A 22,898-nucleotide genomic window follows, 5' to 3' on the forward strand; every position below is an offset into this window, starting at 1 on the left:
TGCTGTTGTCCAGTTTTATGTCCTTGGTGGTTTTTGTTGGTCTACATGACATACAGCTTTCTTGAACTCAATACTAAATTCATCATATCTCATCCACCATTCATCATCCACCATCCACCGTGCTTTATATGCTGCCATACTCACCAACCTTGTGCTAATGAAGACCAGAGACTTAAGAAACTGCTGCCCGTGGCTCAGAGCCCTGGTTCACCAAAGGCAATGCGATGCTAAAAACTCAGAACTGAATCTCAGTGGGTGGGACATTCATTTCAAATTGTGCCATGCAAAATGATATTCTCCTAGAAGTGCTTTCTCCTTTTGTTGTGGGTTCTTTGCATACCTTTCGTTATGTGCTTTGCCTAAAATCTCCCTGTCTGTCCTCTATGCTCTAGTCCCTCTAAAATGCTAATTATTCAGAAACCTATTGTTTCTTTTTTTTCTAGCGGATTCCACTGGATCACACTCATTATATACCAACTACCAGGACTACGAAATTATGTTCCATGTGTCTACCATGTTGCCATACACCCCAAACAACAGACAGCAGGTATGTCCCACCATGGTAAGGGAGCTGGAGCTCCAGGATACAGCATATCCTTTATGGAAGCACAGCACAGTGCAGTGGATAAACACTTGTGATCAGTAACCAACATGCAGTTCACCCAAGAGCTTTTCATGAAGATGGTTTTATGTGTGTGAGCCTGCCAGTCATGCAGAGGTTTTATAAGATGATTATCTTGTCTTACAGAAAATATCATTTATGAAGTGTGACATCTAAGAGTCTTTAAATGCTGATATTTAAAATGCGTCACTTTTTTTATGCATGTAATTTTTATTAAGGTTTTGAAGCATATACATATGAAAAAGACATCTCAGTAAAAAGGACCTCTTAGTAACCCGAAACAAATCCAACTTAGGAATGGTGACCGCACAGAAGTGGAGGAGATACGCGGGGGTGACCGTTTCCGGCAACCCTATGATCCTAAGGTTATTCCGCCTAGATCTATTTTCTAGATCATCCACCTTTTCCATGAGGAGATGAATAGAGTGGTTATGATTTTCCAGGGACCGCTACGTGCCGTGCATCGAGTCCTCCAGATCACTGACCCGCTGCTCTGCCGTCTGCAGGCGGTGGCCATGAGTCTCTATTGTTTGCTGGAGGGGGCCTAACTGCTGCTGTATTGCCTCCGTTATAATGGCTTTCATGTCAGCCTTGAGATAGGCAGCAACAGCCGCCGCTATATTTTGATGTTCCATCTGGAGAGGCACAGTGGGAGAGAGCTCACCTTCTGCAGCGTCGCCAGGCGATGTCTGCATGTCATCTGCCTCCGCCATCTTGGGAATCTCAGAGCCGTCGCTGGAAGGAGGTAAGATGGCCCTTCTCGTCGGCTGCGGGCGAGAAACGAATCTGTCCATGCGGGTAGATGCTTCGGTCCGGTGTTCCGATAGCTTCTGAGCAGTAGGGGAGAGCTGAGCGGTGCACTCGATAATTGTACGGGACGGAGCGATGTTGCACACGACTAGCTCATTGGGCGCCGGAACCGGAAGTCAAAATGCGTCACTTTAAAAAATAAATATTACGCACATCTCTTCAATACATTGCACATTTCCTAAAGTTTAATCCCTGTAAAAATGATGTAACTGCAGCAAAATACCCTTTGCTCTACCAAAAATCCAGTATGTGCCTAAATTCATGTTCCAGCTGACGACACGTTGCCTTTGCTGCACTCAAATCCTTATTAGTGTTGTCAGCCCTGCCTGCTGGATTACCGAAACTCTGCCTATCCCCACCCCACTCTGTCTCTTCCAACAATCATCCATTAATTTCTTTTCCCACCAAGGCAGTACTTCTACCCTTGCCTCCCAAGTGTTTACCACACACTGTGTGTAGGAGGCACTGGGTAGAGATAGGTCTTGGAAGTGTGTACAATAATAGGAACTGAGCTCCCAGCAGCTGCCCCTGCAAGACTTTTACAAGCCTCGTGATAATGTCACAGGCAGGGATAAAAGCTACTGCAACAAGTTCCAAGAAAAAAATAATTATGATACATGCTCTAGTGTGGTAGAGGAAGGTTTGGGGTTAAATATGGGTAAGTCCTGGACATACACTTTAAGGTCCTGTCAGACTGTGGAGTCTCTTGCCTGAAACCACTGCAGGTCTTGATTTGTCATTTTCTCTGGCGGTCATCAGCTAACTGGGGAATTTTTATGCTATAATTCTCAATTACAAAATCTCTTATGAAAAGCTTTGGATTGACCCTGCTCTAAAAGGGTGTTTTTAATGGGCAATTACTAAGTCTTTCCTGCCTCTCTTAAAGTAGATGTTTGATCAGCTTAAAGGAGGAATTGCGAGGAATTGCTTTTATCTTGGCTCATTCCGTCATTAGTGTACCGTCGCTTAGCCGGCTGTAGTCACAGGGACCCATTTGTGAACTTTATGCCCAAGGACCTCTGTGTATATAAAATGTAACATTTCTAATGTCTATATACAGAATGTGCAAAGGAGGTGTATAGCGGCACATGGGAACTTTGTGTGTCGGTATTCTTTTGTTTACTACAGCTCCACAGAAGAGCTTGTTCTGAGCAAATTGAATGCTTTAAACGTATCATCTGAATTCCTTATTAGAAGCCTAGTTGGGCTCCACCTGAATAAGGCCGTTTTCGTATACCATGTGCATACTGTCTGTAGATCCTTGTCTTATTACTCAAACAACAGGTTGGGTTTCCCTTGTGCATAGTGTCATCCAATATTTTACATTTACATAAGTATATATGGCAGGGATGTACTGATACTACGCGTACTCGCCCAAATGTTCAGATGCCTAGCCCTATACTTCCGGTATCAGGAAGCTGGGCAGCGAGTCATTACACGCTGACCGGCTTCCTGATTTGCCTGCAAGCCGGCTCCATGCTCACTCGTCACTTGTGACGAGAGAGCATGGAGCCGGCATTCCGGTCAATCAGGAAGCCGGTCAGCGTGTAATGACTCATTGCCCGGCTTCCTGATTGGTCGGGAAGCTGCCCAATCAGGAAGCCGGGCGCCGTGCAATTACGCAACGCCCGGCTTTCTGATTGGCCGGGAAGCCGACTTCATGCCCCCTCGTCACCTCGTGACGAGGGAGCCAGCTTCCTGGCCAATCAGGAAGCCGGGCGCTGCGTCATTACACAGCGCTCGGCTGCCCGATTGGCCAAAAAGCCGGCTCCATGCTTTCTCATCACATAGTGACGGCTTCCCTGCTAATCGGGAAAGCTGGGTGGCAAGTCATTACACGCCGCCTGGCTTCCTTAATGGAACTTCCGGTATCAGTATTCGGTATCCGCGAGTACTTAAAAAAAAATATCGGTACTCGATAACGAAATACCGGTATCGGTGCATCCCTAATATATGGAATTTGCATATATATCTCTATAGTTTTTAATTTATTACAGGTATTTGTATAGCACTGACAATTTACACAGCGCTTTACATAGTTGCACATTCACACCAGTCCATGCCCTCAAGGAGCTTACAATCTTACACACATACAGGGCCAATTTAGACAGGAGCCAATTAACCTTCCAGCATGTCTTTGGAGTGTGGGAGGAAACCCACGCAAGTACAGGGAGAACATGCAAACACCTTGCAGTACAATTTATTAGAAAATGCAGCAGACTCCAGAACATGTCATCATATTACAATACAGCAATAAAGCAATAACGTAATACCTTGTATTATTGTACAGCTATTGTTGCTTATCCGTAACCCATATGTTGATGCCTTTCTCAAACAACTAGAAAAATCAACATATATTTAAATATTACTCCAGCAAAGGTTTAGACTGGGGACATGGTTTAGAACCCCTGTCAAGTTTTTATTGTTATTTGGGGCTCCATTAAAATGATATCGCCCCTCATACTGTTGTGGTAATGGTTTCTCCAGACAGGAAGTAAGGGAAATCTGCAACAGCAATACAGACAGAAATAAGCTGATGGGGGCCCAACTTTCACCTACACAACAACAACAAAAAAGATAAAATAAATCCATTGTGTTGCTGTTGCAGATTTTATTTCTCACTTCCTGTCTGGTGAAACTAATGACTGATTACCTGACCAAGTGTGGGGCAATATCTCTAACAGAGTGCCAGAAATCAGGACAAAAGCAGATAGCTGTTCTAATTTTTCCTCCTTTCTATCCAAAATCTTTGGCTGGAAATACAATTAAATTATAACATCTGAGTTGCTCTAAATTGCTTGAGGGATTATGTGTTTTATATTGCCAATTAGAGTTACTGCCTTTCACAAATGACCTGCAACTGGAGCTGACTGACTTTGATGTAGCATACTGACTTGGCTGACCTGTGTATATAGTGTTTTACTGCAGTTAGGGTCAGCAGCAGTTTTAATGCTCTCGTTTTCTGTAATTTTGATAGTAGTTGTAACCTTCATATCTCTTTGTCTGCTCTTCTCTCATTCCAGCTTCTTAGGAAAAGACACATAGGAAATGACATTGTGACCATCATCTTCCAGGAGCCTGGTGCTTTACCCTTTACTCCTCAGAATATTCGCTCACACTTCCAGCATGTCTTCATCATTATTCGAGCCCATGAGCCTTGCACTGATAATGTCTGCTACAGGTTCGTTTTTTTTCTCCACCTCTTGCTTCCTTAGACCTCTAGGTAGTTAAAAGGTAAAGGTTCCAAGTCTGGATGGATTTAGGTTTTAGTGGTGTCGCAAAATTCCTCTCCCTTCCTATTTCTCTGTTTCAGGGGTTCACTCCAATATAAGTTTTCAACTCGCCCCTTTAATTACCGAGTTCTGTGGCTGATTAAAGCACTAAAGTCTCAATCTGTGTAACCACAGAATTTTTTAATGCAGTTGTTTCAGAAAGACTCGGTTCCAAATAGTTCAAGAGCCTTACCTTTTATAGGTTTTCTCTAATGAATAAACAACACTGAATTCATTGTTTCACTAAGTAGAATCTTTGTCTGTTTGAAAATCTGGGCCTGTGTGCATCCCTCAGTGTAAAATACACCTTTTAATAAGAGAAATAGACTGGCCTCCTGAAAATGATAGATTCCAGGTTCTGTCTGTTATTGATGCTTTTGGAGCAGAGACTGGGAACAAGCACTCGGCAAATAAAAGTCCAAAATAATTACAGAATTTCTTATCTGTATTTTTGTTCTGGTTTATTGACTCAAAAAGCATTGAGGCCAAGGCATTACACTAGCATTTTCAGAAGGTGAGGTCCACAGTGATATCCCACATTTTTAGGTGTTCCGGAAGCTCCACTGCTTTTGCTCTCTGTATGTAGGCAGGTCATGGAGCAGCATAGTTGAGATACCCTAATCCGTACCCTATGTGACTTGATTGCAGAAGATCATTTTAGGTCACTTTACCAGTTCAGTGAAAGTTTTTTACGCGGTTACCGGGGATGGGTTCTCTTATGGATTTTGGGCCCTTTGGCAGTTTAGACTTTATTGTTTCAAAACAGTAGGGTGTAAGCTGTAATTTGGTCTTAACAGCTAAGGATGCATTTACAATGAATGTACATGTTTGGATTTAAATATCCAGTGATCAGCTAGTACTGGGGTATATGACCACAGGAGTGTGCATGGAAGTATCCACTGACCTTTGCCCATTCATGTGCAGGTTCATGTTCACTGTATGTGCGCTGCAACCAAGCTGATTATAGCTGTGATTACAGTAATGGGAATTACAGTAATGGGAACAGACCCAATCCTGGCTAATGATTGAAGCAACATGGCTGAAGCCCTGCTCTGTTATAAAGAAAAATAAATGTTCTCCCTTTGCCCTCTTACGGAGAGACTGACTACTCTAATGTGCTTGAGCACTTTGTAGCAGATGCAAAAGACCGAAAAAACATTTTGATCAAAATTATATTAATGATTATAAAGAAGTTATCATCTACATGCCCGTATTGGTAGTAATATGGAGAGGCAGAATGCTGGTTATGTATTTGGCATTCTAGCTTTGCAGTGCTATAATGTGATTCTGTGTTCCTTTGCATCCAGGGTCACTAGTCTCCTGAGGTTTCTATGTTCACTCTTTGTTTTGTTTGGTTTCCATCCAAATGCCAAAAACATTCATGTGGTATGACTGACTTCCTAAAAATGTGGTCTGTTTGTGTGTATTACTGTGGGGGTATTAGATTATAAGCTTTGTTGGATGCAGTGACCTGAATGGCTTTAAGTGCAAAATAATTTGTTGGTGCCATGCATGTGATTAAAATAAAATGAATATTACCATATTCTGTCACTGTGGCCTGTTTAGTACTCATGCTTGTTCCCAACAGAGTGGCTGTAACAAGATCCAAAGATGTCCCTCCTTTTGGACCTCCAATCCCCAATGGTGTCACTTTCCGGAAATCTGATGTGTTCCGTGACTTTCTTCTGGCCAAAGTCATTAATGCAGAGAATGCAGCACACAAGTCAGACAAATTCCACACGATGGCCACTCGCACAAGGCAGGAATATCTTAAGGACTTAGCTGAGAACTATGTCACCAATACGTCTATTGATACCACAGGCAAGTTTAACCTCATCTCCCTGACGTCAAAGAAGAAGGAGAGGACCAGAGCACGGGCTGGTGCGGAGATGAACAGTACTGGTGCTCTGTGCTGGCGGGTCATGACTCAGGACTTCTCCCAGGCAGCTGAGACAGAATGCATTTTAGGCATCTCAAATGAGTTCATGGTCTTAATAGAGACTGCAACAAAGGAAGTGGTTTTCAATTGTTACTGTGCTGATGTAATTGGCTGGACACCAGAACCGCTTTCTCTCAAGATCTTTTATGGTCGTGGTGACCATATACTTATAAGGACACTGGATAGTAATGGAGAAGATATCCGGGAGACTGTTCAGAGGTTAAAGGTCAGTAAACCTTTATTAGGGCATCACTCTTTTAGGGCATTTATGGGAAAATTGGAGCAAAGGAAATATACCGGCGGTACCGGTAACAGCCAGTTGAATTTTTAAATGTAATTTTCTAACCTCTACTAGTAAATTATACGTAGAATCTCATGTGAAAAATGCTTCTATTTTGCACACATTTGATCATAAAAAATCAGGGTAACATTTTCTGTAATTTATTCTGAGAATGCCTGCTTTGTTGATTATTAGTGTTAGATGAGGCTTAAAGGTAGGGGAAGGAGTTGGGTAGGTATCTGCCGGTTATGCTCTCTAGCAGTCCAAAGAACAGGCTGGAGATGGGACAGTGGCACAGAGCTTATGGAATTTGTTCTTGTCTTCATGCTGTGCAAATATATAGCATAACAGTTGGATCATTTGTATGTTCGTTATGGTGCCCATATGCAGGCAAATGTTTTCTTCGACATGTAAATATCTGCATATTTTCATTGGAATATTTGGAGCATTTGGCTCCAGTGCAGTTATCACCCAGCTTTGTCAATGACAAACATAGTACTAGCCATTTATCAATCGACTTTTGTTATTGCCCCTTTTTTAACAGGTAAAACAAACAAATGACTGACATTGTGTAATAGAAGGTATTTGGCATGTATATACCTTCTTCTTTTAGTCTGAAATTCTGGAAAATATTGCTTTCCACTGCTGCCCTTTATTCTAAATCTTCTCTACTTCTAATCTGATGCATTCACATGTTTATTGGTGGGTGTCATTAAAACTAGGGATGCACCAATACTAGTATCGGTATCGATGCCGAGTATCGGGCTAGGCATAATGCTCCAATGCCTAGCCCGATATTTCCGGTATCGGGTAGCCAGACAGCGCATCATTACACGCCGCCCGGCTTCCTTATTGGCCAGGAAGCCGGCTCCATACTCCCTCGTCACTTGTGGCTTCCCGACCATTTAGGAAGCCGGGCAGCCTGATTGGTCGGGAAGCTGGGCGCTGTGTAATGACGCAACGCCCGGCTTTCTGATTGGCCGGGAAGCCGGCTTCATGCTCCCTCGTCACCTCATGACGAGGGAGCATGGAGCCGGCTTCCTGGCCAATCGGGAAACCGCGGTTCTGTGTCATTACACGGCGCTCGGCTTCCTGATTGGCCAGAAAGCCGGCTCCATGCTTTCTCGTCACCTAGTGACGAGAAGCATGGGGACGGCTTCCCTGCTAATCAGGAAGCCAGGTGGCAAGTCTTTACATGCCACCAGGCTTCCTTAATGGGACTTTCGGTATCGATACCGAAATATTGGTACTCGATACCGAAATATCGGTATTGTTGCATCCCTAATTGAAACCTAATTTTATATTGGTCCTTTTGTGAAAGTTTTGTAAATCATGGCCCTTTGGGAAATCACAAAGCAGGAAATCTTGTGGTGACTTGTAATGAGTATACAAAATGAACATCTGCCCTTTTCTTTTCCAGATCATGACCACAGGCTGTGAAACAGTAGACATGACCCTTCGCCGAAATGGACTTGGCCAGCTTGGCTTCCATGTCAAGTATGATGGCACAGTAGCAGAGGTGGAGGAATATGGATTTGCTTGGCAAGCTGGCCTACGGCAGGGCAGTCGACTTGTCGAAATATGCAAGGTGGCAGTTGTGACTCTGACCCATGATCAGATGATCGATCTTCTTCGGACTTCTGTCACAGTGAAAGTAGTGATTATACCTCCTCATGAAGATGGGGTGCCCCGAAGGTACAGTGGGCTGTCCTATATATTTCTGTAATTGTTGTTTAACTTGCTCATAGAAACACTAGTTTTGGCTAAACGTAAAGCAGATCTATATTGAAGGAGTAATACAGATTTACTTTAACAGTAAAGAGATTCTGTCACTTGTGTCAATTCAGGACAAGGTAACAGAGTTTTCTGAACGTTCATCCCTTGTTCCACTGACCCTCGCCACACAAGTTCTTTGGTGGAGATGGGATTTCAAACCCTTTGTAGGCTCTGTGTTGAAGCTTACCACAAGCTGATGCCATCCTTCTCCTGTGGCAACTGTGTTGAGGCCTGGCGATTTGTATGCTCAGGCCGTGCGCTGCATCCTAGGAGGTGGTCACATGCCATACCTGCAAGCACCACGATTTTTCTGCGGGCGGTGGAGAGGCGAGGTGGTGGCATGAAGAGAAGTACATGTGGGCTATAGGTGGACTCTCAGTAGATTTTTAATGGGTAAAGAGTCTCTTTAATGATATTAAAATAATTTATAGCAACTCCCAGGGCAGTAACAGCAGAGACCATTAGGGCAAATCCACTAACTGACTGAATGGCACTACATGAAGTCGCAAGATTTTCTGCCATAGGCCACGTAACCAATGGGTTGGTGTTCATCACGTGACCGTGCACTGGTGGGATTGTGGGAAATTGTACAGTTTAGAAAGTGTTCGTTAAATATGCATTGCTGGCTGGATGTAAAAATAACACAGTCAGTGGCGTCACAAGGGGGGCCCACACCCAGGTAACACCATTGGAGGGGTGACTCCAAAATGACTGACATTTTGGTGTCGCCCCTCTAAAAAGTCGGGCACTTGATCATGGACCAAGAGCCTGACAGTATCAGGAAAGAGGAGGGGACCCAGCGGCATACCTCATCCCGCTGGGTGAACGTCCCTTCCTCCTTTGACCGGCCTCCAATACCAAGATGGCCGCCGGCAGGCGTCAAGTAGATGACCGCGCGTGTGATGACGTCACTGCGGGATGTCACCCGGCCTCTGCCCGGTTGGCTCCCGTCCTCAGGACACCCCTGAACACAGTATTCATTTTTCACTATAGACCCATTGAAATGTAGCCAGTATACCTACATTATCACAGCTGACACCAACTTCCAGCTCCTGGAATCCATCTCGTTAAAAGTACCTGCTGGTTCCTCGAATTAACCAACTGGCTTTTGAATTCTGTAGCCATTTTCTTCCACTCTTAATATTGTAATTGTTATTCGTTTTTTTCCTGATGGGACCCTGAAGTACCGGGATCTGATTGCTTATAATCGGTTACGGTCTTTATATGTTGTCACTGCACATTGTTATTGAATCTTGCCATTTGTGTCATTATTGCTCATTCTGAGGTTTGCAATCACCTCTGTATTATATGGTTCTACTAACCACTATGGCACTTGTGCACACAGGCCTTTCTCATTGCTTTGGAGGCAGAGGATCTTGTTGCTTATTAGCTGGATTCAAAGCAACAGGTTTGCTTATGAAAGAGCCATTGGCCCCTTCTTTATGCTTCACAGGCCATTCTCATAGCCAAAGGGACAATATGAGATTAAAAACCCAGGGCAGCTCAGTGTACAAAGTACATGTTTTTTTAATGTTTAGACTTGAGTATTTGATCTGCATGGTACAGTAATTGACCTGAAAGATCAAAGAAAGTCAAATAAGTGGGGTAGATCATCAGTATTATGTTGACATGAATGCAGTATTGACCAGACGTATAGGCATGTATTGTATTGTTGACATTGCTCTCTGCACCTGATCAAATGTGAGACTCTCTTTAGCAGGAATTTAGTACTTTGTTACCGTCATTATATCATCCAGACTTCACCATTTGAAGGGGCTGCAGGAAGGAAATGTTTTTGTTTATCCAACCTGATTCTAGTTGCTATTTTGTAGCCCAGGGTAGGGATTAGAGATAAGTGGGGGCTTGGTGCAAACCCAGTTCAGCTGAGTCTGCCCAAGCCCACGCAAAACTGTGAAGGACATATTATTCTCTCCTGGGTCAATCATTCCCACCCTACAGCTGCAAGTCAGAGAGGGAACAACAATCCCTCCGCCGCTACTGCTGCAACTGATTGGGGGGGCGGTGTCAATCACAGATTTGCACAGAACTGGGTGAACTCCAGCTAACTGGGTTCACAACAAGCCCCCACACATGATTAGAAGGGATGTATTCTGTGTGTATGTATGCTGTATTGCTGTAGTGACAACTTCAGTGTCATAGAGTCAGCTACTGGACTAGGATAACTTAAAGGTTTCGTGAGTAGGGGTTATAGGAAGTTAAAGCGAACTTTTCGGGAAACGAGCTCCATGGTTTTCATACTGATCTGATTTCACTGACCCCACTAATCATGCAAATCCAGAGTCTTACATGCTGGTTCTGATTGGAAAAGTCACCGAGCATCAATGAGGAAGCCGGTCTGAGAGCTCTCACTTCTATTCCTGGCCTGACAGGTTCCCTTTAACCTGAGCATTAGTTTAGGTATTTTGACTGGCAGTATTTAAAATGTGATTGAATCATTTTTGAATAGATGGGTAGCGTTACAAAATGGTCTAGTTCCCAGAGGATCCTCTGGTGAGGATATTCCAAAATCGCTGTGGTTCAATAACAAGCTGCAGGACTCCTATCTTCCTAAAAGAGCCGACAGTCTTCCTACAAGAGCAACATATTCCAGTTCACTCACAACTGAGCACACGCCATAGAATTAAATTGTAACTCTTCAGTTAAACTTTAACACTAGTATAATCCCCAGTATTCTCCCCAATCCAATATGCCTGTCATTGGAGGTAGTTCTAGGTCCTTGGTTCTAAACTGGTGGGTCACGACCCTGTGTTCAGTGGGTTGCCACATGCCTTCCACTTTTCTAGGTGAGAGGCTCATTTGCCTCCCCCTAGTGCAGCACTGTCAGTTCTCACGTTAAGCAGCCATTCAGAATATGCTGCCCGGCGCCGAGTGTCAGCTTCAGGTGGGATCAGATGGGGCTTTGGCCATGAGGGAGCTCCATCCATACGTGCATTGCTTACAGCTTCCTCATATGTCCTGTAGAGGTGCCTGGACTGGAGTGACATCACATTCTGGCACCCGGCACCTCTGCAGGGCACGCAAGGGAGCTGTACAAGCAATGCACACATGGATGGATCTCTTTCACAGCACATCAGCCCACACTGGACCCCAGGCTGAGGATCCACTCCAGTTCTTGTAAGGTAGGGAGACTGGGGGGATCTTAAAAAAAAAAATTAAACATTTTTTGTAGTGTGTGTGTGTGAGATTGTATCTGTGGTTGTGTGTGTCTGTCAATGTTTTTGAGGGCCCGTTAACAATAGTACAGTTCGTTAATCACATAGTACCATGCGATTAACGCACTGTACCACGCAATCGCGTCTACCGCAAGTTCTGGTGTGTTGCGTAATGCGTTGCCATTCATTTGAATGGTACCCCAAACACACCTCCCACCCACAGTTCGTGCGCGGTACCCTAATTCCATGCATTCAATTGCAGTGCGACTTAATGACCAAGGACACATCAATAGACTGTTTATGGAAAGCAGGAAGGATGATTGAAGAGTGCACATTTTACTGTATTCCAAGTTCAGTTCAGTGTGGAGATCCGCGTGTTCACAGTTTCCATAGAGAACAGTTATAGAATTTCGTCTTACAAGACTACATTTGCTTCATAGCCATTCACCATGATGCACACTTTGATATCTCATAAGCTGCTTGAATTGCTTCATTATGTCAGTGTAGGCTCTTGAAGAATTTATTGTGGTCCTGAAACCTCTTTCTTGTTACCATGGCGCCTGTCTTTAGTTGTGTGTAGGTAAATCTATTGGTAGGAATGCAGTGCGCACACACACACAACATTCCTTGTGTCTGCAGTTCTCCCACAGCAACAAAAGGAATAAAAATGTCACTGTTTGCTTAAAGCTGAGCTCCAAGCTGACGTGGAACAAAACGGAACAAAGTGAACAAAGAAAGGGATTTGGTGCAGAAAAAAAGATATTTTAATGAATAAAATTGTACTTATAAAGTTGCAACATGATCAGAACATGTAACAAGACAAATCACGCGCCGTGGGATCACCGGTCCCCATGTAGATGCAACAACTGTCCCTTCTGAAAAGACAGCTAAAGGAGGGATAGCAGGCAGGGCAAGTGACACTAGGCGCATCAGGGGTAACTCATCCAGAATAGCTGGCACAGCTGGAATGAAGTCCCCCCATTTATTTGTTTAGGGCCCCATGCCAAGTGACTGCAGGCCGATGTACAGTAAAAGGCACAAATGAATTCAGCTTTATATGCAAGCAGTGTAAGCAAATACATTTGATTTATCAGCCTCTTGCAGTCCCTGTACAGCAGGGCTGAGAGACGATGAGGGAGAAGCAACACAAGGAAACAGGTGTGCAAGGTGCATGCTGGTAGGAGGTCAGAGCTGGTCATACACTGCTCAAAATCCTGCTGACTCTGCCACAATTTGAGCTGTGGGTGGTCCCGTTAGCAACCCCTTTATTCAACAAAAGTAGATTTTCAATGCACATTTGTTGAGGGAGCCAAGCTGAAAAATGTCAGGTGATCTGTAGCTGTAGCCAGTCGGCTACATTTACTGTTGGGGTATTCTGACAGCCATGGGCACCGACTGTCAGAATACAACAGCTCGGCCGAGGAGATTAACCCATGCACGCTGTTTAGTGTTTTGGGGGAATCATACGTTTTTGTCATTCAGGCTGCAGGGCTGGACAAGTAAAAGTTAACGCTGTATGAGCAGCTTTACAGAAAGTTGACCCTATCAGTGTATTGTTTCCCCTTTTACTGTTCATTCACAGGGCGGGGGTGGCTATGTGCGTGAAAAAGTAAAACTGCAGCAGAGAATGTTCATGTCCCCTCCCCTGTCATGCAGGATTATGTTGTGGGGTAGAGCTGTGTAAATCTCAGGACTGGATGGACAAAAATGCAAATCCTTTTTAGCAGGTAAAACAGATTCCAAACCCGTATTTAATCTCTATATTTAACAGTTTGCCTGGTGGTCACCTTTTTAGCTAGTTCAAGAGCCTGCACATGCATAAGTGATTAGGATATAGGTATAGATGAGGTCATAACCACTCTTTATGCAGATGGTGATTTCATGAACTTGTCTTGCAGTACTGGATTTATCGGAGAGGCGGAATGACACTTGAAGTTCTCCTGAGTGTTGCTCGTAGACTTGTGAATTGCAGTATGCTACATTATATTGGAAGGATGACACTTTATTTCATAGCAAGACATTATTACAGAGCTTGTTATTGAACCGCACCCGTTTAAACCCTGGACAAGTTCAAACACAGATCCAGCTGCAGAGCTCTCTAACGTTCTCCATCAGCCAGAGGGGTTGTGCTCACATTCTGTGTCTGTACATGTGTCACAAGTATATACCTTCACCATTCTTTGTGATTTCTTTATAGGGGATGGTCTGAGTCCCATGAACTCAGCTCAATGGACCACAAGGACACCGAAGGTGCTGCATTTGGTCCCCGAGCTCCATACCGCAGCAACACTACCTGGCAATGGAGTGGCTCTGCTACCCACCATGGTGCCAGTCCTTCTCAGAAGTGGGTGACTCCCAGCTATGCACTTTCACTGAACAGGACACCCAAACAGGTTCCAGCCGTGCCTATTCGGGAACCACAGCCACTACACAACAACAGAAGGTGAGTAACTCCCCCTGTGGCCAAGACCAGCATTGCAGCTTTCATGGAGTTGATGCTATTTCATGGCAACCTCTACCAACGGGCCATTATTATTATTATTATTAGAGGACTTTTATCTCTTTTCACAAAACTTGCTTTTTTGTTACAAAAAAAAAGTGTTCCCATTCCATCCCCACGCCAGGCTGTGTCCAGCTTTTATTTGTATTCTCTTTTTGTATATGGGAAGAACTAAGATGGGCCAGCCTCTTGCTCAGAGCATAGTGATTGTTCACTGTGCTGTATGTGAGCTCACTGTCATTGTATAAACTTTGCTGTGTTGGAGCACACAATGGCCCACCCCTTCTTAGATGGCTTTATATTAAACAGCACATAAAGTAAATGTGGAACTTTTTTCTCTCCAGCATTGTCATTAGGCCATGTAGGATCTCGGGGGGGTCACATTTACCAACCAATTTGTTTTTCAGGTTACTCTTTATTTTGCAATGTATGTTTAAAGTGAATTCAGAGACTTTGTTCATCTCTGGTCCAGTTAATCTTGAGTGAAGTGTATTGCCTGTAGCAACCAGCAAGTTATTTTGTGGCTTAAGAAACCTAAAGTATGTCGTTTTTTGTTGCTTTAGGCATTAAACTTCTTTTTTTTCTCCTTTAGTTGTTAATGGCTCCTTTGTCTTTCTATAGATCCGTGTTGCTCAAATCCAGTCCTCCAGCACCCCCAGCAGGTTGTTTGCTGGTTTGCCTTCATCTTCCACAGATGATTTCATCACTTTTACTGGCTCAGTAATAATCATAGTTTTTTATATGAGGAGGGTCCTCAAAAATGGTGTTGAGGGTACTTGAGAGCTCCAGTTGAGAGACACAAAGGATTGGCCCTTTAACCTTTAAAGTGAACCTGTAGAAAGAAATGTGAAGGCTGGCACAGCAGGTATCATTCCTGCAGTTGCCTTAAAGATACGGATCCACTGCCTGGAACTACAGCCAGAGCCCCCAAAATTCCTGTGCAAGTTTATGTCCCTAATCCAGGGGTGGGCAATTCATTTTCTCAAGGAGCCATGTGAGAAACTGGGACTGTTGTGGAGGGCCGAACTAATAGGCTAAACTTAATTCTGCTCAATATTTATTTTATCGCTTTATAAACAGCAGAAGATTATATGGTTTTGATAATGTCCCCATTAGAGTGCCTCCCTTACATTATTGGTCCCCATTAGAGTGCCCCCTTGCATTGTTTGTCCCCATTAGAGTGCCCCCTTGCATTGTTTGTCCCCTTTAGAGTGCCCCTTTATATTATTGTCCCCACATACCTTAGTTTAATACTTTATTAGTAGGCCAGAGGCGGGAGCCGGGAGGTGCCGTAGGCTGCATTTTGTTCTCCTGCAATGCTGGGGGTGGGAAACACATTTGATGTCACTGGTTTCTAGGACCACCGGCAGTCCTAGCAACCAATGACTGCAGAGAAGGTGGATGCCTGTTGTCATTGGTTGCTAAGACACCAGCAGTCCTAGCAACCAATGACTGAAGAGGAGGGGGGCCTGCTCTGGCTATGGCTGGCAGTGGATGTACCAGCCTCAGAAGCGGGTGCATCCACTGTTGGCCAGCCATGACCAAGCACAGGTGATCAGGTTCTGGACAGAATCACCACTCGGTTAGTGTCCGGACCGCAGGCCGAACTGGGACAGCCAAAGGGCCGGATGTGGCCCAGGACTCCCAAAATCCCCAGGTCTGCCTTAACCCTTTGTGACAGCACTGATACCTGACTAAATTATGGGAGGTGAAAGGAAGCACCCTGTGGTGTCTTATACCGGGAAATACTTGGGGGGATCAGCAGTTGAGTAAGGGAAAGCTAAGAGTAACCATATGGGGTTACTATGCAATGTCTGCCTTGTGTGTTTTTCATTTAAACAGATCAGGATCTCATTAATGCATTTTATAATTTTTGACATTTATTATATAACAGCATCTTATCATATTATGTGCATCACAAAATGTGCAGAATTTACTGCTATACACACAGCCAGATCTGATTACTATTCCACCTATACAGTGCTCTGTATTCTACCAAATTGGTAAGAACCATAATAAAGGGTATTCTGTTCAGCTACATAGACATTAGTTTTGCCAAGAACCAGACTTAAGTTCCAACTCTCCACCTTATGCTTTTTTAAATTTCATTTTTTTGTTTTTGTTTCCGTTTCTTATACTATCCATACATACTGGGTACTGGCTGGCGGAAGAAGATAAAAATCTATAGATTTCTCCATCCATGCTAAAAAGTGTGGATGGTGGGATCAGCACTGCTGGCTATTGTATTTAGGAAGCCGCAACACCCACAGCTGACTGAATATTGACAAGCTGTATATATGTATCTATATCTATATAGATAGATCTATATGTATATAGATCTATCTATATAGAGTATGTAACATCCCCGAAGGAGCAAAGTATATCTTCATTTATTCATTTTTACTAGCTTTAGGCATATGGAAAAGTTTCTTGAGAGAAAGAAAAACTCAGAATAAACAGGATAGATGTTTTTCTTTTTTCATCCCGGAGCAGCACTCTGATATCCTGTGTGAGTTCTTATGGCAGGGGTAGGCAACCTTGGCTCTCAGCTGTGCTGAAACTACAAATCCCATCATGCTTCTGTCTCTGGGAGTCATGCCTGTGGCTTGCAATGCCTTATGGGATTTGTAGTTTCAGCACAGCTGGAGAGCCAAGGTTGCCTACCCCTGGTCTATGGGATTGTGTGATAGTATATGGATACCTGCAGCCAAGGTAGTATAGTATGAGCTGGATGAGTGGCAAATCAAAAAATTGGTACTATTGAGTAAATCCAGATCTCTTTCCTTAAAGTGGCACTAAACTCAGGACTTAAACCATAAAAATACATTCAAGTGCCATAACTATTAACAAAAATGTATCTTATTTGTATCACTCAGCTGTAGATCCTCAAATCATCTCTGAATTGGTGCTGACACTGTCCTTCCTTCTGGAGGGGGGCTACTATTGTTCCCCATGCTCCCTGTGTGTGTTGTAAAGTAGTCACCACTCCAAGCTCACTCCTGTGATGGACTACAATCTCACATTTAGTTTACCAATTTGTATTGAGATTGTAGTCCATCACAGGAGCGAGCTTGGAGTGGTGACTACTTTACAACACACACAGGGACCATGGGGAACAAAAGTAGCCACCGTCTAGAAGGAAGGACAGTGTCAGCACCAATTCAGAGATGATTTGAGGATCTACACCTGAGTGATACACAAGATAAATTTCTTCTAATGGGAAAGGTACCTGAATGCATTTTTAAGGTTTACCTCCTGCGTTTCCTGTCACTTTAATAATAACCTTTAGCAATCTCCGGAGTGTTTTCCTCTTTGCCTACACAATCCCTTTTAAGTCATTCTCTTCACACATGGCTGCATTTCTTCCAGGTATTCCCTTTGTATAAGCCCCTCTGATAATCTAGAATTTGTTTCTCCACACCGAACTTGTGTTTGGTAAACTGGTAAAATAATTAGGGCCGACCTAATCTTGAAAAACTGGCACAGCGTGTGCCGAGGAGACCGCTGAGCAAGGTGTGACAAGGGAGGAGATGCCCAAAGGGCCTCAAGTAAGCTGTACCTGTGTCAGCAGCTTCTCATTCCAGTCATTTCTGTTTACACAGGCCGGTGAGCTATCCAGAGACTCCTTATATCGCTACATCCCCAACAGCCATAGATAAAGGACAGCCTTACAGACACCCCTCTGGGAGCTTCTCTACACCGACCTCCTCCGGGGGAGGATACAACCGCTACAAACCCACTCCGGACAGGTGAGAGGTGAAGGTCATCACTCGAGTCTTTTCCTGTGATATCATGAAGGAATCAGTTTTAATTCTATGTGTTCCCGGTCTGGATTTCTTTTCGTTAGCAGCAGATTCTTAATATAATAATGCAATCAGTGTTACTTTGATCTTGAAAGCTGACCTTTAACCTTCATTTCATGTTCAGCCTTTTAGTTTTGGGTGGACACTAGTGGGTTGAATTAAATATTATAGAATAATGAATTATTAAAATATATAGCTTCTGAAATCTTACATTATATTATTTAGCTTAATGTAGATCATATCGATTTAATGTTTTTTGAACTTTTGTGTATTGTTTGTAAATATTTGTGCACATGGGGGCAGACCTATTTCCTTGTTACAACTGCAGATTCATCTTTTTGTTTAGTAGTAATGCTCAGTGACTGTCCTTTACTGCTCCTCTCTACGAATGTGTGCGGCTCAGGTCTGATTTAAAAACGATATAGACTCATGAGAAGGCTTGCGTTCCAAGAATAAAACAAAAACTACTTTCTCCCCCCCTCCCTACGCCCCTCTCCCGCACCTACATTTTTATCATTTAAAGTATACTGTCCTGAGTGTATTCCATGCAGTCAAGTGACAAGCGCTGCCCTCCTCCATCTTCAGCTGTGGGCGCTACTCACACTTGGCAGCATTGTGACGTTTTCCTTGTAGCTGTACACTGGGAGCCCAAGCAGTGCAATGACACTGAGCCCAGGAAGTGTGTCCATGACAGCCTGGGCTGACAGGAAGGGGTGGGATGAGGCAGGGCATCATACATCCGAGAAAGGGGGGGACCACTGTCATGGAATACAGAGAGCAGCATGGAGAAGCTATTTAGTGGGATCTTTACTTTAAAAAAAAAATAGAAAAAAACCTATTAATTATATATCTGTAAAGGTTCTCATTCATCCAGGTCATGGTATATCTGTAAACAAATAAGTCAAGGCAACTGGATTTGCTGTATTTATTTTTGTAGAATTGGTGATAGACAACACTTGTTGGTGATTATAAAAAATGAATGAGCATGTACATGTTGTATATGTTACAGGTTTAGCACACCACAACGTTCTGTACTACAGCCAGATCCTTATTGCATCCAAGATGGCATATCCAGCCAAGAGGTGACCTCTGACCGACATAAATCTGGTAAGACTCGGCCACAGTCATATCATAGGATTAGACAGTGATATAAACTACTTGTGTCTTATATCTGGTGCACAGAGAAGATCATGGTGTTGAAGACATTGAGGGGAATTTATCAAAACTGGAGCAGACAAAATCTGGTGCAGCTTTCCATGACAACCAATCAGCTTCTTTCTTTCATTGTCAAAGCTTAACTGCACAAGCTGAAGAGAGAGTCTGATTGGTTGCTATGTACAACTGGTCCAAATTCTGTCTGCTCCAGTTTTGATAAAATCCCCTCATTATCTTTCCATTATGAGCAGAGACTAGATCTCTGGGCCCTGGAGATCTGTTTTAGAGAACAGATCACAATATCTGATCTTAGAATGTGCACAGGGCATCTAACAAATTATAGCCACATGGTAATGCAATCTTATTTAATATGCAACACGTATAGTGTAAAGGTCAGCAACCACTCCGCTTCCTTCCTGTAGTGGTCTGTATTCAGTAATGTGAGTTTCCGATGGTTACTTTCAGTTACTTCACCTTTTCACTGTTTATTGAATAAGCTTGTGTGTATTGGACTGATAAAGAAAGGTGAGATCACTATTAAAGCAGTGTGATAACACTAGATCTGCCATACAGAATGTATTCAAGTAGAGCTATCGCATGTTCTCTTACAGATAAAATCCTGAAAATGTTTGTTTCATCTACAAATACATTTTAGACTTCCCAACAATGAATTCTGCTTTAGCAGTGCCATCTAGTGCTAACTATATGAATTGCAGTAGCTGTCCAATACATGGTTTGCTGTTTAAATGACTGGGATGTGGCAGTGCTAGAGTGTTTGTGCACTCTTTGTGAAGTAATTTGCTTTACCTTATACTAAGTTGGACCCCTCTAGAGATATACTATATAAGAGCACTTTGGCATTAAAAAGTTAGACACAATTTAAGTAACTTGGCTGTTTTTAAAACCCCCATTGTCACCCACTGATCTACATGATGTAAGCAGCATTTAATATGCAGAAATAATTTCTGCTTTCATATATAGCACAAACAAATACATCATAATGAAACATTCCTAACCTCCTCTATGGTGTTCTGCAAGGGGGAGCACAAACACTAGACATACTGTGACAGTCATGTAGTGTACATGTTGGGAACTGTGGAAGTGAGAGCAAAAATCAGTTGAAGTTCTGCTAAGTGGAAGCTCATTTTTAATTATTTTCTCTGCCAAGCTTGTGCTGTCTAGTATTAGGATAACCCAGCTCTGCATGTGAGCTGGTTACTGAAGAATAAAATACTGATTTGTGCACTGAACAGACAACAATGTTTCCATGTCTAGATCATTTATGAGCCAGCAATCTGGAATACCTGCACATGACCATCTTTAGACTGTAATTGTGACACGGAATCGCCTCTCGTTCAGTTGTTCTCAGCTTAGAGATTAATTTCTGTCTACTATAAAAAAAAATATATATATATATTGCTTTAACCTTTTCGCTGCCAAGGACAATTTGAAAAATGTTCCGGAGGGCTTGGCAGCGAAAGGGTTAAACTTCATACAGATCTGATGCTTTGAAGAGTTTAAAACAGGCACAGACCTCAATATAGCAGTGACCTGGAAGTGACTGCATTTCATTATGTTTAACTCCATGGTTCTTTGCAATCTGAAAATTAGCGATCTCCGTACAGTCAATAGTGTTAAATAACATTCTGACTGAGAACTTGCTGCAGGTCTCACACTAATGATTAGGAACCAATCAGCATGGTTCCTGGTCATGTGATCACCATGACAGCTAGTTATGGTAATAACATGAGGTTTGTTTACGCCTCTCCTGGCTGCAGCTGACAGAGAAGGAGGCTTAGTGTTACCAATATTACAGTATGTTAAAAAAAGTTAAAATAAATGTGATTACAAAAGGGTTATGTATAAAATAACTAAAACATTTTATGTTAATTTTCCAGTTTATAATAAAACACAATGAGGGGAATTTATCAAAACTGGAGCAGATTTGCACTGTAACCATTTTCAAAACTGAAGATAGAAGCTGATTGGTTGCCCTGGGCAACTGCTCCAGAGTCTTTCTGCTCCAGTTTTGATAAATGCCCCCCCCCCCAATGCGTGCACCATATAAAAGCCTTGTATGTCCTTAAAGAACAATGTAAATGATTTAAAGCTTTAGGCAGATAAAAATACACCAATTAATGGAGCTCTGTAATCATTATCACATCATTAAATGCATTTATCAGTGTAAGTAATGGGAAATAGCCTAACTTTCAGCACTTAAGGAAACATTTCCCAGCACACTCACCAGCCACCCTGCAAAAAAACTACCTATTACTACCTAATAGTCTAACTATTAGGGTTAAAAACAGAGGTTTTAGTTGCACAACTTTTGCAAAATATGTGGAAGCCACACTGCCTCATCAAGGTCCCTCTGTGTGGTGTGGCCCTAACTCTAATCTATGAGAGCCTCCATCTTGGAACATATATAGCAATGGATGAATTGGGTGCATGTCACCAGGAGGTAGCCCATTCCTCCCTAAAGGCTCATCATTATTACATCATTAAATGCAATCAGTGTAAGTATTTGGAAATGACCAAACTATGTGTTTGCATCCAGCACTTTCTCTACATTAGAACTTTAGCTTGCCAATCAGAAAATCTCATGCCTCCTGATGTTTTGAGAACCTTGGCTCTGACTCAGGGGGTGTTTTGGACCTCTTCAGAGAGATAGACCACGGCTTCCACACAGGGATCAGGAGTCCTCTGTAGCATGGTGGCAGGGGACAGGGTTTTCTACTCGGGCTGTGGCTGCTTTTTAAAGGCACCTTTTTGTTTTGAAGTATTTAGTTGATTTAAACTGAAACTCCACTTTAAGAGGATTGTAACGGGTTTGATTAGCTTGAACCATGTTTTAACTTTCCTGAGAGGCATCTACAGAAGGACATTGTAAGCTGAAGAGATCATCAGTATAATTTAAGACTGAATATTACAGTAGCAGTCACTGATGGCTGCTACGTGTGCATGACGACAGCATTTGTCTTTTCAGAGCCTCTCTGGCACATCCCATCACAGACCCGAGTGGCATCCAATGTGAACAAGAGACCAAACAGACAGGAACTGGCTGGCAAGAATTCTCCGCACAGGCATTCTAGGGTGAGTGAGATTGAAGATTCTACATGTGTTGATATGCAATGTAAAGTAATTTGGGTAATTCATTGCTCCCTTTGTTCTGTCCACCAAACAGGGGGAGACCCAATACTCCAGTCACTCTAGCAGTAACACTTTGTCCAGCACCGCCTCCAGTAACCAGAGCGATGAGCGTTGGTTTGACCCTCAGGAGCAGCCCAATGTAGACTTGGAGCCCCTATCTAAAGGCAATTCCAACGACAGTGGCATTGACACCTCCCTGCCTAACTTCCTCCACTCTAATCTAAACCATCAGCCTCGGCGCGATAAACTGCCAAAACCCATGGCATGTTCTACCTATCCTGGCATGCATGACGGCTCCCGGGAAAAGAGGAAAGAGCAGTTGTCCTCCGGAAAAGGCCATCGGCCCAAAATGTACCCTCCTGGGAACGGACCGGGAGAGGCCTTAAACCAGTCAAGGTAATGGCCAAATTTAGTATAT

General features: G+C 43.2%; 1 protein-coding gene across 1 annotated transcript in view; it reads left to right on the forward strand.

Annotated features, from left to right (window-relative positions):
* SIPA1L3 (signal induced proliferation associated 1 like 3) overlaps positions 1 to 22,898 on the forward strand; it is a 157,521-nt gene that overhangs the window by 114,248 nt on the left and 20,375 nt on the right. The window contains exons 8-16 of the mRNA XM_018565070.1: positions 444 to 547; positions 4,456 to 4,613; positions 6,293 to 6,869; positions 8,344 to 8,618; positions 14,070 to 14,315; positions 17,975 to 18,121; positions 19,185 to 19,282; positions 22,317 to 22,423; positions 22,515 to 22,876. Of these exons, the coding sequence (XP_018420572.1) occupies positions 444 to 547; positions 4,456 to 4,613; positions 6,293 to 6,869; positions 8,344 to 8,618; positions 14,070 to 14,315; positions 17,975 to 18,121; positions 19,185 to 19,282; positions 22,317 to 22,423; positions 22,515 to 22,876 (2,074 nt within the window). The remainder of the gene's footprint in view (positions 1 to 443; positions 548 to 4,455; positions 4,614 to 6,292; positions 6,870 to 8,343; positions 8,619 to 14,069; positions 14,316 to 17,974; positions 18,122 to 19,184; positions 19,283 to 22,316; positions 22,424 to 22,514; positions 22,877 to 22,898) is intronic.

This window comes from Nanorana parkeri, unplaced genomic scaffold (genome assembly GCF_000935625.1).
Source record: "Nanorana parkeri isolate BGI_ZX_2015 unplaced genomic scaffold, ASM93562v1 scaffold810, whole genome shotgun sequence".
NCBI classification, from domain to species: Eukaryota; Metazoa; Chordata; class Amphibia; order Anura; family Dicroglossidae; genus Nanorana; species Nanorana parkeri.